This window comes from Castor canadensis, chromosome 2, assembly GCF_047511655.1.
Source record: "Castor canadensis chromosome 2, mCasCan1.hap1v2, whole genome shotgun sequence".
Taxonomy (NCBI): domain Eukaryota; kingdom Metazoa; phylum Chordata; class Mammalia; order Rodentia; family Castoridae; genus Castor; species Castor canadensis.
Window position 1 is genome coordinate 74949736 of NC_133387.1, and position 19186 is coordinate 74968921.

General features: G+C 32.1%; 1 protein-coding gene across 10 annotated transcripts in view; it reads right to left on the reverse strand.

The window, feature by feature from the left end:
- Positions 1-19186, reverse strand: part of Dgkb (diacylglycerol kinase beta) — a 648179-nt gene that overhangs the window by 154175 nt on the left and 474818 nt on the right. For all 10 annotated transcript variants that reach the window (XM_074065058.1, XM_074065065.1, XM_074065064.1 and 7 more), the window contains 2 exons: positions 8156-8246; positions 1542-1737 (listed from right to left, as the gene is read on the reverse strand). In XM_074065058.1, coding sequence (XP_073921159.1) covers positions 1542-1737; positions 8156-8246 — 287 coding nt within the window. The remainder of the gene's footprint in view (positions 1-1541; positions 1738-8155; positions 8247-19186) is intronic.

Genomic DNA, 19186 nt, shown 5'->3' on the forward strand with positions numbered 1-19186 from the left:
ATAGAAATATTACTATTCGAGAAAGGGACATATTCAGCTATTTTAATGAATTTCATATTTTATTAATGTAATAGAATAACTACTAAATCAAAACTTAGAAGCCTTTTGATATACTTTTGGCTATTCTGTTAAAAATACATCAAAATGAAAAATTATACTATATATATATATACAGTATATATAGTACATAAATATGTATAATTAAATTTTTTTTTTAGATTGGGTTTAGTATAGCCCTAAGTTAATTTTAATACTCAGAATTTTTTCCCTGTCATCTCAGAAATCTACTAACTTTATCCTTTAATTGGTATCTAAGTAAAAATAACATTAATATAGATAACTTCTAAAAGTTCTTATTTTTCACTCATTATTTTCTTTATATAAGAAAAGTCTCTCACTTTTTCTATGTATTTCTTCAAGTGCCATTTTTCCATATTTCATGTAGTTATATTGTATTCTAAGTATAAAATTTTAATTGATTTGTTGTAATCTGGCTTGTATTAAATTACACAATGTATATATTTCAGAGGAATCAAAGCCTCTTGTCATTGGCATGTTTTAATAGCTTTTCTAAAGAAAAATACATAACATTGTCCCCATCATTTTGGTCTCATGATACCAAAATTCCATATAACAGAAGACAGTGCCTACTGCTGAAATTACACATAACATAGAGCTCTTGCTAATCATCATTAAGGTCATCAACCATTCTCACATTTTTTAAATTTACTTATTTCTTTACTTATATTGAGCTTTTAAGGCTGCAACCTCTTCATAGTTTTTTCTTGCTGCACTGAGTTTCTATTTCACAATGCTGTCAATGGTATTAGGTAAATTCTAGAAGGTAAAATAAATATTATAAGCTAAAATACATAAATTATGAATAATATCAATACTTCAATGTCTTTGTTTATAAAATCTTTCAATAAGAATGAGACATTGGGTCCCAGTGTGAACTCTATTGCAATAGAGTTGAAAATTCTGCCCCATTACACATCATTGCCTATTTCTCAGGCCTTTGCTCTGTGCTTCCCAGGTCTCCCCATTGTTGAGATTAGCTTTCTAGAAAAATAGCAGTAGATACCCAAAATTTATTGTGAGATATTGAAACATTCTAATATAATGGTATTTAGAACAATAACTTAGCATGAAATAGCTTCAATGTCATATCTTGACTAAAGCAAATCAAACCTCTTAGCACACAATTTTATAAATACCTTAACATCCTGATCAAGATCATTACATTCCAGAAGTTAACTGTACAATATATGTTATTTTATTATTGCTTATTACATATATATTATGGATTTTATTTTCTCTTGGGAAATGCTCTAACTAAAGAAAGTATAAAGGAGAAAAAAATAAAAGAAAAATATATGATTTTAAAATCTACTGTTATATAATTTTGTCACACATGGATATCTGATAATATGAAAAATACAACATATGCACATTATAGTACAATGGAAAACTTTATTTTTAAGGTAACCTTTGGAATCAGATTAATAAGCAATTTAAGAATGAATTGTGTAAAACCTTACCTTGACTTGCAAACTTCAACTCTTTGGCATCTGTGAGTGTGGGCCTTTTGTCAGACGCTTTTTTCTCTATTCGTCGATGGCTTCTTCTTTTCTTAGACTCTCCCCAAAGATTGGATCCTCCGTGCATGCTTGGTATATTCAAGATAGCAATTCCTTCCAGAGAGATGTTTATTAAATCTATCTGCACTCCATCACACTGATCAGTAAAAAGAAAAAAAAGAGAGAAATTATCTATGGTTTCTTCTCTTTCACTTCTGTACCTTTTAGTAAGAGTTTTAGAATTTTTAATATCATTTCTAAATAAGCCTTTCAAAAACACTTAAATGCTTACCCTAAATGTCAATGCAAAAGATAAAACAGCTACTAATATTAACCAGCTATCATCAATAATTCTTAACAATGATCACGTTAAATTATCAGTATACCTTTGTTTATAGAAAACTTTTAAGAAAGAGATCTATGTCTGCATATATAACCAGCTACAAATTTTCAGGGTGTTACAGGATGTAGTCTTGGAAGTATGGTTAAATTTCAGGTAGAAATATTAACTGATTCATAGTTTCCCCCCCGCCCAGCCTTTTTTTTTTTTAGGTAAAGAATGCAGTTACTTGAAAGACTTTCATAGAAGGAAAACTGAAGTATAAAAGAGCAATTCCAGATCTCAATCACTCTGGAGTGACCAAGGATGTTTTCTTGGGCTAGGTTAAATTCTAAGCAGGACGTCAAAGACAATAAGAGGCACAGTTGATAAAATGAATATGAAGGGAAGTGATGAGAGTAGCACCGAAAGGAATTTCCAACCCAACATTACTTTATAGTTGCTTTAATAATACTTTGAAACAAACCAATCCGATGGAGCATTTTTGTTTGCCTGGTGACAAAAACATCCTGTTGAATATGAAAAATACAGAACTCTCTGAGAGTGCTTTGCTATAACCAAGAGGGTCACTTTTAATTTTTTGAGTTTTCTGTTCATTTTTGCTGATGGACATGTATGGAGAGTGCCAAGGCAATTTTGTGCCAAGGTTTTTTCTTTTTCAAATGACTATGAATTTATTTATTTGCTTTAGGTTGTCTAAAATGGTAGTTGTTAGAAACCTATCTCAAAAATTTTTTCCCATTGTAAGTCAATAGGAAGAAAGATATAAACATATAACACTATGGTGCAAATAATGTATAAACATGCATGTGTATGCAAATATGATACCTGTTGAAATTGTTCCAGGAATTGGGGAGGGATGAAAGAGAGCAGTGGAAGGGGTGAATTCAAGTATGATGCATTTGATATATTATAAGAACCTTTGTAAATGCTACAAAGGTTGTACACCCACCCAACACAATAAAAAAATAAATAAACATAGGACTCTGTCTTTAAAATACATTTGTTAATATTTCATAAATTGAAGTATATCTGCAGTGGGATTGTCTCATTGACCATATTTTATTGCAATTAAATCCATTTTTCATGGAAATCATAGCTTTTAGGACTTAGAAGAAGGCAATGCTTCACCAAAATGATAACAAAACAAAATCTTCTCTTTTTCCACATTCACCTCATCATTCTGAATCTAGGATTGCATCTTGTTCACCAAAAAAAAAAAAAGAAACTGTGAATAAAGCAACACATCTTGAGCCTACTTGGCAGGGGTAGAAACAAATTCTAGAGAAAATGCCAAGTTTTCATTCAATTTGTTTCAACAGGGGTGAAACCAAAATCTGGCTGATTTTTTTTCCCCAAAAACAAGTGATTTTTCTTCCTTTCCATGTATTAAATTAAGATGATTTCTTTTTACTAAAGAATTCTGCTCATGTGTATACTCACTCACCGCTATATATTCTAGATAAACAGATATTAATTTCATAATTAAAAGTAATCTTGTGTAAATACCCTGCAGGCCTCAATGAATCAAACACATACTGTGTGTCAGGCCTCCCACTGTCTTCAAGTGGAAAGTACTGGCTGGATAATTAGATAGTACATATTTTTTAACCTTATTTGCATGCATATTATATCTTTTGCACACTGACAAGCAGCAGTAACAACAAAAGTCAGATTACCACAGGGAATTCCCACAAAGAAGTCTTCATTCCTTATAATTTGCAGCCTAAATTAAAATAATTTGATCTTTGACAAGGATGAAATGTCAAGCAGAAGGGGGTCCTCTACAAGCCACGGCCTGTGGCTTCTGAAATCTGCCTAATTTATGTCAGTCACTTCTTAATACATATTTAAGTATTACACGAAAAAGATGATAAATATGCAATCTGACACCTTTGGTATTTCCCTGCTGTTAATTTATAAAGGTCTGGCTTCCCCCAAACTGACTAAAATCATTTAAATAACAGAAGAATTCTGAAATAAGCTAGAGTCAGGGCCTGGCTTCCATTTTCACTCAATATTGAACACAGCAGGTAGTACACTAAGACAATTATTTGACTAGGCCTTAGAACCCCACTGTGACAAGTTACTTCAGAATTAGTGCAGGAAGATTCCTTTGTTCATCTGCAGAAGAGGGGAGCATGTTACAAATAGGCTTTTTTTCACTTTTTAATTGAAGTAGTGACAATGGAAAAACACCACTGAAGGCCATTACTCATGTTTTCACTCTTCAGAGTCATGTCATGTTTGGATTTCAGGAAACAGAGTAAGTTGTTCCCTGACAAGTGAAAAAAAAAAAAAAAAAAAAACCTCAAGGAGTCCAAAGCACAAGAACGGAGGGAGAATACTGATGTTCCTTTGAGAGCAGAAGAGTGTACGTAAATAAATTGCTGTTTATTAATGATTTGTTTCCACCAGATCTTAACCTCAGACCACCTTCCTCTGCTTTCTTTCACATTATGTCATCAGTCTGGAGAGTTTCAGTGCTAGTGCTGATGGAGTCCAAGAATGGAGCACACCAGTTGAGTAGATGAAAATAAAAGCTGAATTGAAGGCTATGAAACATAAACAAGTTATAATATTGTGTCAGATATTTTCATATGCTTTGAAGATTTATGATTTTTAAAAAGGTAGCTACAGAGGAAAAGAATATAAAAACTAACAAGCTAACAGCCTCAATAAATCCTGAATATTTTTTTGTATAGAAAAAGGTCTTTAACAATTGGTATTATGGAAGCATTTAGAGTGCAGTGCTGTGATGTCAGTGTTTACTTTTCTTAGTTTCAAAGTGAAAAATTTTACTCACAAAACAAATTTACGTAAAAGAAGGTTGAATTTTTTTGCCAGTGTATATAATCTTAGTTTATAAACTTTATTAAACTTATTTTATAATAATCTTTGTATAAATGGTACATTTGATGAGATACAATTAATGATTAGTTATAATTTTTCCATAATAAGTTGGATTCTTGCCTATATTATATAAAAATTATTTGCATTTTAATTAGTAAATCATAAAACATCGCTTTACAGGTAATGTGAGTGTTAGGACATGTGGGCAGGAACTAGCTGGGAAGTAGTCCTATTACCATTAAGAATTCTGCTTTCCAGGTTATTCGGCAATTGAAATTTTCACTTTCAAATTCTCATAACTGACTATGTCTCAGATGCTTTTCTTGTCATTCGTTAATTCCTGAGATAATTGGGTTTATAGAGGTACTTTATTGCCTTGACAAATCTCCATATTTTTTGGAGAAATATTCTTGTCTTTAAAATTTACCATCCTTTCCAGTCTCACTGACAACCAAAAGCCTGAAATATCTACAGAGTGGGCTTTCCTATTCTTTTGCTAACTTTGTCTATACATAAAACAAATGAAAAATTATGATCTTCATAGCTTGCATTCTTGATGTTCACCTGAGGTTATTAAGCACACAAACCCCTCCTCCTAGTTTACTACAGACTTTAAAGTATTTTCTTGTTATTTAAAAGTCTTTCATCTTATTTTTAATCTTTAATAATAAAATTAGAAGATAACCTAGATTCTTAAAATTTTTACTTTGTTAATAGCTATCTCTCCCTCTACACATATGTGTGTGTGTGTGCGCACACATGTGTGCATGTGTATGTGTATATTTATAATTGATTTATTTCCTTGTGTTTAAACATTTTGGCAAAACAATTCCTTTTTTTCTCTTAAGTTATTAAGAAAATGTTCAGCTCTGAAATGGAGATATGATAGCTCTATAATTCATAGTATTTTGATGAGACTGCATAATCAGAGCATGTGCCTTGCATGGCACCAGACATGAGTTAATAACAGATAAATGCTAGCCATTATTATTGCAAGCTACCATCCCAGGTTATTTATTTTATCCCAAACATTTGATCCCTTCGGAAGGTGCTCCCTGTAGGAAAGAAGTTTGTGAAATAAAAAGACAGACAGAAAATGATTTGTTTCTGAAGAAGCTGCCAATAACACATATCCATGCTTGAGGTTCTGTTGTTACTAACGTGGTTTATTCCTTGTTATATATTTTTCAAACCAAAGTTGGTATGATGTTAGGCCACATAGGAAGCAGTAGCAAACAGAATCAAATTTCCGAATAGCTGTTTTTGTTATATTTAATTATGAAGTAACCTTGAGGGTAGAAAGACATATTCTACTAATATGATAGACTGGATTCATTAAAATGTGAGCAGAGAGGCAGATTTGGGATTGCCAAACACACACACATACACACACTCACCTACCCACCCACCCACACACCCCAAGATATACAACAATATAACAGGGAGTGCACACAGGGATGACTCCAATTTTAAATGTTATTGTAGTAGTTCCCAGAACAAGTTCATAATGCAGAGCCAGAAAGGCACATTTGGAAAACATGTAGAACTATAATTCTAAGAGAAATAATCTAGTTCTAGTTGTCCAGATTTCTTGGAGCACATCCTATATTGCCTTTCTATAAAATGTAAAGATCTGTAGAATAAAACCACTTATTTTTATCATACTTAGAATGTTAAAAAATGTTTCCTACATTTATATTCATTGAAATGTCCAGTAATATAATACAACTTTTATTGAATATTTTTTGCTTTGTGACACATAATTCTCTATGAATTGACAGCTTTTCAATCTATACTCAGGATAGCATATACGAGGATTTAAGCTTTCCAACAATATTCAACCAAAACCATACTACTAATTTTTATTATTTTAACTTCTGTTATAGATTCTCTTTGAGCATAGTTTTCTGAGAATAAGAAATGCACAAAATCCACCACATAAACCATCTTCATAAAAGTAATGATTTTGTGTGTGTATATATACATATATATATATATATATGTATATATACATACATATATATAATGAGAAAGAGAATAAGATTGTATTAGTGGGTTTGAGGCAGAAGAGAGAGGGAATGTTAGAGCATGAAAAATATTGAAATAACCCATATTATATATCAATATAATGTCCTGCATTGTAAGGTACTGATTATTAGAGGAACATGGTAATAGAGAAAGAGTAAGCAATGGTGTATGATATACTAACTCATACATGGATACATCATCATGAATAAAAGTCACAGGAAGTCCATGTTGAACCCAAATCCTTTACCTTCTGTGATCAAGATTATGGTCTAATTCACTTATGAAGGATCTTCCAAATTCCATAACCATCCAATCCACTTCTAATACTAAATCTTTATTTCAGTCATGATGTGAAAAAGGCACAGAAAATTACCTTGATAATAGTATCATTTTTGGTATTGTTATCTATAATCACAAATTAGAAGGTGAGGTTAGTGAAGAGATTTGCTAGACCATTATGAACTCACGTGGTCCATAACTACTTTGGTTTGCCAAATTATTACCTGAAGATGTGCGAGTCATGATTTAGGTGTCAATACATATTTTGTACATTTATTTTTAAAAAGAAAGGTGTCAAAGTCTCAGTTTATATCAGGTAATTATTAACTATTCATTTTTTGTAATTCTGTTCCTTTGTCTTTGTTTTTATCATTCATATAAAATATAACTGCCTTTTTTTTTGTTGATACTTAAAATTTCCCAATTTGTCACTTTCTTTAATAATGTCTTCAGAATTTTGATTCCCATAGTGTCTTTTTGTAGACCTATTTGTTCCAATCCTTTTTAAAATGTGTCTTTTCTTATTATTTTTGCTCTCTTTCTTGGCATTTTCCCTTCCTATACAGATAATGGGGAAATAGCAACCTTGGGAACTGAGAAAACCTAGTTAATGAATGGCAATGGAACAGGGAAGTGTGTATTTTAACGTTTATTCATGAAAGCAAGTGCAGTTTTAGTGAACTGTGTTTTAAAGGTTATGAGGCATTGAGACCTGAAAATAGTAAGTTTTTTTATGTATCTTGCATTTTTTTCATTCTTTCAACTACTTTTTTATCTGACATTTTTCTCTCCACACTGTGCCCAGAAACTTCTTCACTGATTTCCCAAGTTGTGTTCCAGTTCTCATTCTTTTATCCTATGTTAAAATGTCTCAAACCCACACTTAAGTTTAAAACTAATGTTTCACACATGCTACCTTCCTCATGGAGACAGGAATGGCATTTTAAAATGTTGGGTAAATCCCTTTGAATTTCTTAAAGTATATTTTATTACATGGGCTACATCATAAATGTATAAAACAACCAAACACAAGCCATTTTATATAGTATTACAAAAGCAAATTCATTTTTCTTACTTCTATTTCTACTGATTCATGTAGCTTCTTGCAGGTGGCTGAGAAAGTTTCAGATGTGCCAAATTCAAAATACCAAAATTTGTTCTTCATTCTGAAAAAGGAAAGGAAGAAGCAGCTTAGGTAATTATCAGTAACAAGAATTTTTTAAGTGGCCTAACTCTGTCTTGCATTACAAGTAACAGAAAAGGTTGGAGGACATATGACATTGATAATGTAATGGATGATCACATAATTTCCAAAGCTTAAGTGTTGGTGTCAAATTGTATGATAGCCCCTAAGGGGACTACAGGAATGTGTTGATTTGACAGATACAAGTACATCTTGACTCTTCTATCTATTGGTTGATCAAAGTTTTAAAAATGATTTTAGTGCTTATGATTCTTCTGTCTTTGGCAATTTGATTTTAGAACTACCCATTCTGTAATCATGAAGAGAAAAATATATTCTAAGCTCTTCATGGGACAAAAGAGAAAATGCTTAAAATGCTAAATGTTTGTACATGGTTATGAATTCATTAGAAATAGACATGATTGGATAGCATATTAAAAAGAAAAAAAATACAGTGACTATCCATAAAGCTAAAATATAGTAACTTTGAGGTAACCATTAATTTATCTTAAAGACATTATCCTCTTCCATACAAACAATTTTAGGAAATTATGACATAGCATGAAAGAACAAAGGAAGCAATAATAATATCAATATAGCTAAATTTGCAGATATAGCTTATAAAATTTTAGTGTTTAATCTTAAAATAACATTATATTTTTCTACCATGATTCAATGGTCATATATTTAGCTCTCTGCATCAGGTAATTAAATTTACGATCACTTAATGTAACTTCACGAAGGGTGAATAGGTTTTTATATTATCCAGTAATGGATTAAAAAATTTATTGTTATGAAAAAAATACAGTTTTAAATTCTGTATATTTCTAGTAAGGGATCATCACCTCAACTAGAAAACAATACAGGTAAAATAGCAAATATATGTAAATGTATAAAGGCAAAACAGAAACTTTTTTGTAGCATTTAAGGATGTTTCTAATGTCAAATTAAATGTTGATATCTGCTTCTTAATGTAAAACACATTGACAATTAAGACATTTCACAAGGGTGTTACTACTTAATCAAACACTATTATTGGTTTTTAAAAATGACAAGGAACCCAATACAGTGCTTCCTACTATGGTATTTTGAATAAAATTTCTGTTATGAAATAATAAACTATAAAAGTAATCTAACATTATCCATCTGACATATTCAATAACATTTAGACTCACAGAAGTTTTATTTGCTGCAAAAATTTCACAAGCCCTTCTTGTAACAGTCACAATTCAGGACAGTAATATGAAGACCAATGTAGGTTCCACATTTCATAGGATTCTGGTGCCATGAATCCTTATCCTTTCTGTAGAATATTTTTTATTACTTTATGGCTTGATTTCACAAATGTGACTAGAAACAAGTAACAATAGCTACTAATATAGAACAGAGGTAAACATTTAATGGCAAGATCTGTGGACTTGTGTCTGTCTACAAATTTACTGTGTCTGTCTACAAATTAGTGCAACCATCTACTTTATGTAATTTTCCACACTAGCTGAAGTTATGTAAAACTAAAAATAATTCCCCATTGATTCTTCATTCTTATAAAAATTGCATCTTTCTATACATTAAGAATAAAATATTGGTCTGTGTAAGAAGGTCTCATGATATTGTTAGTGGATATTTTATGACTGTCTGGAATTATTTTTCTAGGAAGTCATACTACCTAGCACACTGAGCCACTCCACTAGCCCTGGAACTTATTTTTCTATAGTCAGCAAGTGTACCATTTTTGTTTTGGGCTTTTCTCCAAACCTTCCTGGTTTTAACCATTCATTTAACAAAGGTTTAATGAAAGTATTCACCTCCATATGCTACTGTTAAAAGTTCTAAACATACAAATACAAATGTAATTTTAGTTTCCCAGAAATGAAGAATGTCATAAGATTGCAAGCATTAAAGTAACAGCAAAAAGTTAGTGACCTAAATGTAATATGAGCAAAGTATTATAGTAACACATTACAATGACTCAACTAATTTTGCTTCAGGAATCTAAACAGTTCTAAAAATGAATGTGACATTTTAATGGGTAAGTAATAGAAGGCAAACAGAGAGAGAAGAGACAAGTTCTAGGTATTTGTTGCAGTGCAGTATGATGTAAGAAGTATAGACCAGCAGGTGTGGTAGGGTCTGTTTCAAAACATGTAGGAGTTAAAAGGTTTGGATTTGATCTTGTAGGTTAATAAGAGGTTGACAGAGTACACGAGCAGTGCGGTGACATGGCCAACTTTGTTTTATGGTCAAATAAGACTAGCAAGAAGGAGAAAATTGGGTTGGCATGTTGAAATGCTGGTATTTTTGACAGAAATGTGGCTGTTGGAATGGTCTAAATACCATTTAATTGAAGCCCTAAACCAAGGGGCAAGGGAAATGGAGAAAAAAGGCTTGATTCAAGAGACATAAATGAGTTGGAGTCTGTAGGAAATGGTGATATTTGATTACATTGATGAATGCCATACCTAGGTTATCTTTGAATGCATACATGGAAATATCAGTGCATAATTCCAACATGAAAAGGGTCATGGTTTCATATTTTGACAAGTTCTGTAACCTAATGTGTATTGCATTGTAGTTGCAAAATTAAATAATATATGAGGTTTTGGGTTGCATACAAATGATTATTCCTTATTTTTTTCATTCTACAAAAGTTTGGCATATTTTAACTAGATAGTGTGGAGCCTGGATCTGCTAACTAAGATATACTTACTTTAACAAACATATCACAAGAAACAGAAATTCTCAGAATTTACATTCAGCCTTCATTCACCATATTAGTTAGCATTGCTGTCCATGTGCAAAAGCTACTTTAAATTCTCCATTATTACAACCATTTTATGTTTCACTTAGATAAATATATGGAGGTAATAAAGAGCACATTGAATCAGATTCCACATGACAAATTAAAGGCTGTTAAATTTTATATTTTAAACCAAACTGGTTCTTACGTTGTAGAAATGCAAAAAAAGCACATTTAAGCATGTATTCTGTCTATTTTTATGGCTCACATTAGAAAACGACCCAAATAATTCAAACTCAGATTTGTCAGAGAAAACACATAGCTGTTGACTTTAAGAATGTAGTAACTGGACATTAGTCCATTGCAAAATGGTCACACTGAAATCAAATTTATTTTATTAGATTTTGTGACTACAAGTAAGATGACTAATGTCCTACAAACTCCACATAAAAAGGTATTTATGCAATTATAATTTTAATTAATATGTTAAATACTATTCCAATGAATTTAATTGTAAACCAACAGGTTTCAATTTAATATTCAAAGTGCTTGGTTAACAGATGTTCAGGTAAAGCTGATGAAATTAGCTCCCATTTACTAGGCATTTCCTTATTAAGAGTTAATTTTGCTTTTTCAGTATATCCTCAGAGAAATGTGAACTATCTGACTTTTGTTCAAGCCAAATCATTTTGTTATTATGAAATTTAGTTAATGTTTATTTCTAGAAGTTTATAGCTTTCAAATAGGAAGTTTAGTTTCTAGCAATATATTTTCCTTTTATATTTTTCCTAATTTATGTTTTTTTTTAATTTTGTCTTTCATCTGCGAAGTAACATTAATGCTTCAAACCTGAAACAAACAAAAAAAAAACCAAAAAGCTTGAAGTGCCAGTGCATTTTCTAAAAAGAATACAAAAAAAGCCTAATTAGCCATGAAGTTCATTTCTAACAAAGATGCATCACAGAGGGGTATGGAATACCTCATTTATCTTACTGTAGAACCTCAAAGTCATAAACACAGAGAAAGTTTTAATTCAGTGAAATTAGTCTTAAATTAAAGGTCATCCTTTTATCTTGCAGGTGCACTTTTTTATTCTGATATTCACAGATTATTTAATATGTATAAAACCAAAAAAGTCTTCCCAGAGATTCCTCCATCCCTTTTCAAGGCTCAATTGTATGGGTAACTTGCCCAATATATGAAAAATGAATGCTTTTGATCTTTGCTTTTCAAATGAAAGCAAAAATATAATGTCTTAAATAGCTTAATTAAAATGGAATTAAAACAGTAAGTTTTTTTACTCATTAAAGATGTTCCAAAAAATCTCATCCTTTTCCTTAGTTTTGTTTCACTTCTGTCCTGTAACTAAAGTATGTCAGCAGTCTATTCAAATTTGTAAATAATTCTCTCATGAAGAAAGTTTCTAACAACTCAATAACTTTATTGTCATACTAAACCTCAGTCTTAGAATTCTATGGTATACCCTGAAGCATAGCAGGAATTGGACTTAGCTAGCCTTGTTGCTGTTGGGATATGTGGTGGTGTTGAGTTATAGTAATAGTTTAAGTGTTTAAAATAGTATATTTATGTCAGAAAATCAATTCAGCTTTATTTGTTTTTCATAGCCAAGAAACATTCCAGTAAATATTGGTTATAGAGTTACTCATTTGTTCCTACACGTATTGAGGTATTACTTGTAAACAGAAGAGTCCCAATGGGACCTGATTTCACCAGTGAGTGAGCAGTGTGTGAATGCTGCAGCTCTAGGAAGGAGGAGCACTCACAAGAGACCAGTGACAGGTGGAATGTGACAAGCCAGCACAGGCTTGCCAATGCAAGGACCGTAGGTCAGTATGAGGCAACAGCAGGGTGAATTGTAGTGTCTGTTTTTCATCACTTCTCGGATTGTCCTGGGAAACAAAGTACCATGTACAGGGATATAGTATAGGCACTTGTTAAAAACTAAGTCCTGACCCAAACCTAATGAAATCAGCTCTATTTTCTTTTGACTGGCAACTAAAAATTCAGAATCAAATAGTGGAATGAGTGGGAAAATTTACAGCAATTTATAGAAATAATACCATGAAATAATTTAAATATATGAAAGCTAGATTTTCCTTATAGAAACTTAAGACTACAATTTGGTAGCAATTCCTATCTATATGCACATATCAGTGGTGAAAGGGACCCTATGTTCTATATCATTAGAAGTTATGTAAAAAATTCCATTTTATTTAATCTCTCAAGCTTGCTTTTTTCTGTTGCTGTTGCTCAAAGCAATTGATATATCTCTCATAGTAAGAGAATAATGTTGATATAACTGGATGAGAAAGAAATGCTGCCATAAAGACTACAGTGAGGACATTCTATATTCACACTGATAAGAGCAAATATTTTTCATGTTTCTAGACAACAGGTAGAGATGCACATTTTTTCACAAATGACATAGAAAAATGCTTGCATCTAATGTTCATTTGTAAGATGTGCTTGTTAAGTCCCAGGAAGACAATGGAACAGCTATAGAAACTTCAGACTGAATCATATCACACTCCATCTTAGTTTGTAAAGAAAAAGATGGATATTCTAAAAATACATTTTTTAACCTGAATTACTTTCACAAGACTGAAGAAACTTTTTATATATAAGCATATGAAAATACGCACTCAAAATTCAAGTATTTTAATTTGATTTCTCTGTTATTTTGAAATTCTCTTTAAAAAAGAAAAAAGTATGTTTATTATATAAGTGTTGTTATATATAAAATTTTTCCTTTAATAGTACTTATTAGTTATTTGCTACTTAAGTGTTTGATCTAATTAATAGAATGAAAATGGAAAAAGTGTAAAAGCTGTAGGGTTGCCCCATTGCTGAGTCCTTACCAAAGAATTCATAGCAAACCATTGGACCCTGATAAATTTATGATTATTTGAAATGCGAAATTAACTCTATAAAATGTTTAAACAATGACCAAGTATATTTACAACTGAATAACTTTCAAGAATAATTAGATCTTTAGATTGAACTTTTTTGGCATTAGAACCATGCCTCCAGCTTTTTTTTTTTTTTTTTTTTTTAAGGTTACTTTTATTGAAGATAAGGTCTCACTTTTTTGCCGGGGCCAGTCTGGGACCAAGAGCCTCCTGGGTACCACTATGCCCAGCTTGTTTGTTGAGACAGAGTCTCACTTTTTGTCTTATTGGCTTTGACCTGCAATCCTCATTGAACTGCAATCCTACCAATCGCCACTTCTTGAGTCGCTGGGATTACAGGCAGAACCTGTGCGTGTTGGAACCAGATTTATGATAGTAATAATTGCTATTTTATTGAGCATGCCACTGTTTTATATAATCCTAATGAAGCATTGAAATTACTCTCTCAACATTTTATGGGAAATAGCAAAGTCTAATTTAGGAAATCTTAGCTTTTTTTTTTTCCACTAAAATCTCTCATTAACTACAGTAAATGATTGTGGCATCCCCTGAAACTTTTTTCAAAACCATAAAGAACATGGTATAGGTCACCATTAGCTAACACCCTTGTTCAGAGGTCTTTTGAAGTGATTTCATTTTGCTCCCTTGAAACAAGCCAGCTGCAGATGACAACACAATCTAGAGCTGACAAGTATAACAAGAGAAGCATGCTGTGGGTTTCCAGGAAGACTGAAGCTCTACCCTGCATTTTCTATTTTTGTGTGCTGTCGAGGGAGGATGCCATTATGATTGGAGATGAGCAGTTATCTTGTCCTATGAAGGAAAAAGAAAGGGAAACTCAGATATGTGGACCTAGATTCCTGGGCAGAGTGGAACTGCTTAATGAGCTACTGTGTTTCTGACTATCTTAAACTTCTTTCTTCTCTCTCCTTTCTCTCCTCTCCCCTGTTTGCTTATGTGAGATGTATAAAGAGACTCATTATTTATTCTGTCTATTCTGTTACTTGCAGCCAAAAGCACACTCATAACACAGCTCACTATAGCTCAGAAGAGAATTTACTTATATTATTATCAATGAGATATTTGAAAAGCCTAAGTGACATGATATATTTTCTTATAACACTATGTTCCTAAATGTGAAATTCAGTAGTGACTGAAGTAAAAGAGTTTAAGTGAAGATTCTTTTGTTCAGCATAATTCCTTGTACTTATCTTGTGAGTAGATATGCAAATATCACTGAATACACCTTTCCGTAACTGATTTGCTGTTCCCTCCAAATTTTCTAAGAATTATTTGTACATGGATACACTGGAAATAATCTTGGAAATAAACCATAAAATACTCCTTTGGAACTGTCCTCAATTTGCATTTGATTCTTTTTTCATAATCAACAAAGTCTGTGCAGACTAGCACGCAGCTAGCCCATTCATACCTCTCACCACCCCCATCCCATATCCAACAACATAGAAATAAAGTCACCTTGGGATATTTGAATTAATAAAATATGCCCTGATGTCTGAGATTATCTGTAGAAATAATTTTATGTACACTATTTTTCAGAAAAATAAATGGGACCAAATAGATTCTAGCCAAAAGTGATAGCAAAATGTAATAAGGCATTTGTGTGCTTCATATAAAGAAAGGGGCAGTTCATTTAAAAAATCATCATGTTCATAAATAGAAATTTTCCATCATTAAAAGTTACCTTTAATGTTGGGAATGGTGGAAAACACCTATAATCTCAGATACTCGGGAGGTAGAGGTAGGAGGATTGAGGTCTGAGGCCAGTCTGGGGCAAACTGCGAGACTGTCTGGAAAATAAACTCAAGAAGGGCTGTGAGAGTGACTCAAGCAGTAGAGCTCCTGACTAGCAAGCACAGAGCCCTAAATGGAAACTCTGGTACTGAAAAGAGTTGCTTTTAAAATGTTTCAAAGCACAAAGAGGAGGGCAGTACAAATGTGGGAAACAGCGTGCTTCTGGGCTTGACGCTGGGCATCTGGGGAAGCCAGCAAGCATTTCTCTCTGAAGGGATAGGAATTCATTTATTCAACAATCTGAGCACCCACTCCTGGTGTGAGGCATTAGAATTACATTTATACACAAGATAGAAGTTTCTCCTTGAAATAAAATTTACTTCTTATGAGGAAATTATTTTAAATGAATGTGGTAAGTGCTAAAAAGAAGCTGTTAAGAGTATACACAATAAAAGAGAATCGAAAGACTTCCTTAAGGAAGGAAACCGAATGGGCTTTCCAAAGGTAATGGAGCTCCTCGACTCATGATCATTCTTTTGCTCTAGTTCTGTAGTCCCCACCCGATTGAGAAGTTAATTTGCTTTTCTATAGATTTCTATGACATGAATGGGGTGTCTTGAATTATGGAATTGTGCATTTGAATTATTACCACTTCCTCTCTATATTAATTGGTACATAAATTTTATTGCTGATAAAATTGAGCATGCAAATAAGAGCCCAATCACTTTTAGGGGTCATGATTTAATCATTTTTCTGCATTTACCAAGATGAGAATGAGACTCTGGACTAGGCATGAGCACATCGCCAAGATATTGTCCACTGGTGGACTTGCTGGAAGTCCAAATAGCCTACTTCAGTTGCAGAAACAAGATGGATGATAGTAATTGCTTATGTTTATTTAGACAGTGAAATAATTTCTAGTTACATCTCCAGTCTGTCATTCACAAGTTGACTATCTTGGATTTCTTTCTCCTCTCTTCTTTCTCTCCTCTGCCCTTTCTGTCTCCCTGTTCTGTGCATTGTTTGTTTACTACATGCATTGTCAATAACCAGGTATAATAGTAAAAATTCTTTTGTTTTAATAGTTATTTAATTTAAAATTATTTAATACAGTTATTTAGTTACAATTCTTTAATTTTAATACAGAAGCACCTACTAGGTTTCAGGCAAGTTAATTACACATAGATGTTTCAGTGGTTTTACAGTCAAGACACCTGAAACTATGTCCTGTTTCATGAACAACTCTTCACAACTATAATATAAATTGGTAACTGTGTGTAGTCAACAAATATCTGAAGGAGTCCCACATTATGAAAATAAATAACCTTATTTAATAGCATTTTTTAGCATATTCAAATATGAATTCATATGTTATATGAATATAAAATATATAACTGGGCAAAAGCAGGTCAACATAGGGAATTCAACATGAGGAAAAAAACATACACATGCAAACACATATATGTGTGTATGCATGCATTTGTATAAACACATTTGCTTTTATCACTGAAAGGCCAATAAATACTTTTTTATTATCCTTAGTGTTGTAGAATAATCTTAATTCAATAATATATAACATTAGAATATATTTTAGTCTGCTATACTTTCACCTGTCTCTGTTAGCCAAGTTTTGGATGGCATATTTTGCAAAACTTGCAAAACTCAAGGAAAAATTACACCTCTTCAGCTCCTTCACACATTATTTCCCTTACCTATATTCTGTGAAGACTACCACAGCTTCACAACTTAAAAAAATACTACTAATAAAACTTGTTTCTATTCTCTGGAAATTAGTTAAGTGTTTTACCTTTTGTTTTTCTTCACACACCAGCAGTCTTTTTCCAATTCTGTAACAAGAAGCACAACTTTGCATTTTGAGAATGCTGTTCTCTTTAAAACTTCTCTCACATAAGAGCTAAAAATAGGAGCCATTCTCTTTTTCCAGTGCTATAGAGGAGTGGTTATACAAACATTAATTTTCTTGCAAAAATGATAATGGATAGGAATCAGACTACTTGAGTTATATTGAAACTATTGACATATTTAATCAAACTGAAGAATTATATAATCTAACACATGAATCACTAAATCCATTAATATTTAGATTACATTTTTTTGTCACTGGTTTATATCTTGAGGGACCTAGATATCTCCCTGAAATATCATGATCTGTTTTTGTTTCCAGTTATGATGTTATAATTTATATAAAATATTCAGGCTGACTTGTACATAAACTAATTGACAGATGTAGGCACTATCTTTTGGGGATTAATCATTATGCCAGTATACTCAGATCCATGAAAGATAATTCTAAGATAGATGTGAAGGAAACATTTCTTCTCTTTCTCTCTCCAATATTTTCTACTGTTTTATTTTTAAAATATGCCTAGCACATATACTATTTTTCCTGTTTGAAATTATGCCCATATAAGCAGATAATAAATGGAGATGAATTCTAATTGGAAATATTTTTCAAAGAGAAAGCTATTTTCAATATGTTTTGCTACCAAGCCACCATTTTTTTCTTGTATTAAAGCAACAGCAACATGCTGCATTGGCTTGTAGACTTTAAGCAAAATGCTGTCTGTGTTTCCCCATTGATTCAGGACAAAGTGAGATCCTTGTCCACAGAAGTAGTACCACAATCTGAACTTGGATACAATATTTAAGTCATTTGCTCTGAATAGAATTACATATTTATGGTCGCTAGTTTAGGCTAGTGACTCATTTAAAAATGTTTCCTCTTTTGGACAGGCTACAAAGACTAGAGAGAATACCCACTTGTTATTTTGTCCCTGTCCATGAGAAAACAAAATCTCTCTTTTCAGTGCATGCCCAAGTATTTACAAATAAATCGTGAAGAATATTCTTACTTATATAATATTTTTGTGACTCTAAATTTTGCCAGAATTTATTGTTCTGAATTCATGCAACCATATAGGAGGAGCAGGATTTTTATTCATATTGAGATATTACACTAGAAATTTGAAACCTAGTTCTTTGAGACACATGAGAAGAAAAGGCGACTTCCTTAGGAACATGAAAGGGAAGACCAGAGAAGAAACTGAATTAGTTTTTCTCATTCATTCATTCAACAAGTATTTATTAAATCCCTCATTATGCACTAAGCACTTGTATAGTGATAAAAATTCATAAATTATTAAAATAAAGTTTTTTCCTTCCTATTGTTCATGGTCATTATTTACCTAAATATAAGAATAGATTAGCTATTATCACTCAGGATTAATGAACTACTCTAGTTAATGAACTCCCTCCAGTTCTCCTTTTTCTAAGAGCAGAACATATAGATACACAATAGAACCCCACCCCAAATGCAATCAGCCATTTTCAAAAGTAGTCTTTGTAAGTAATGCTGAAGACAGTAGAAGAATGCTTAATGAGCACCAATTCTTATTTCTTGCAAATTTAGTCCCACTGCATCAATGGAACTAATCACTTCTCCCTTCCAGAGGTAACCCTCTTCATCCACCCCCTGGAATC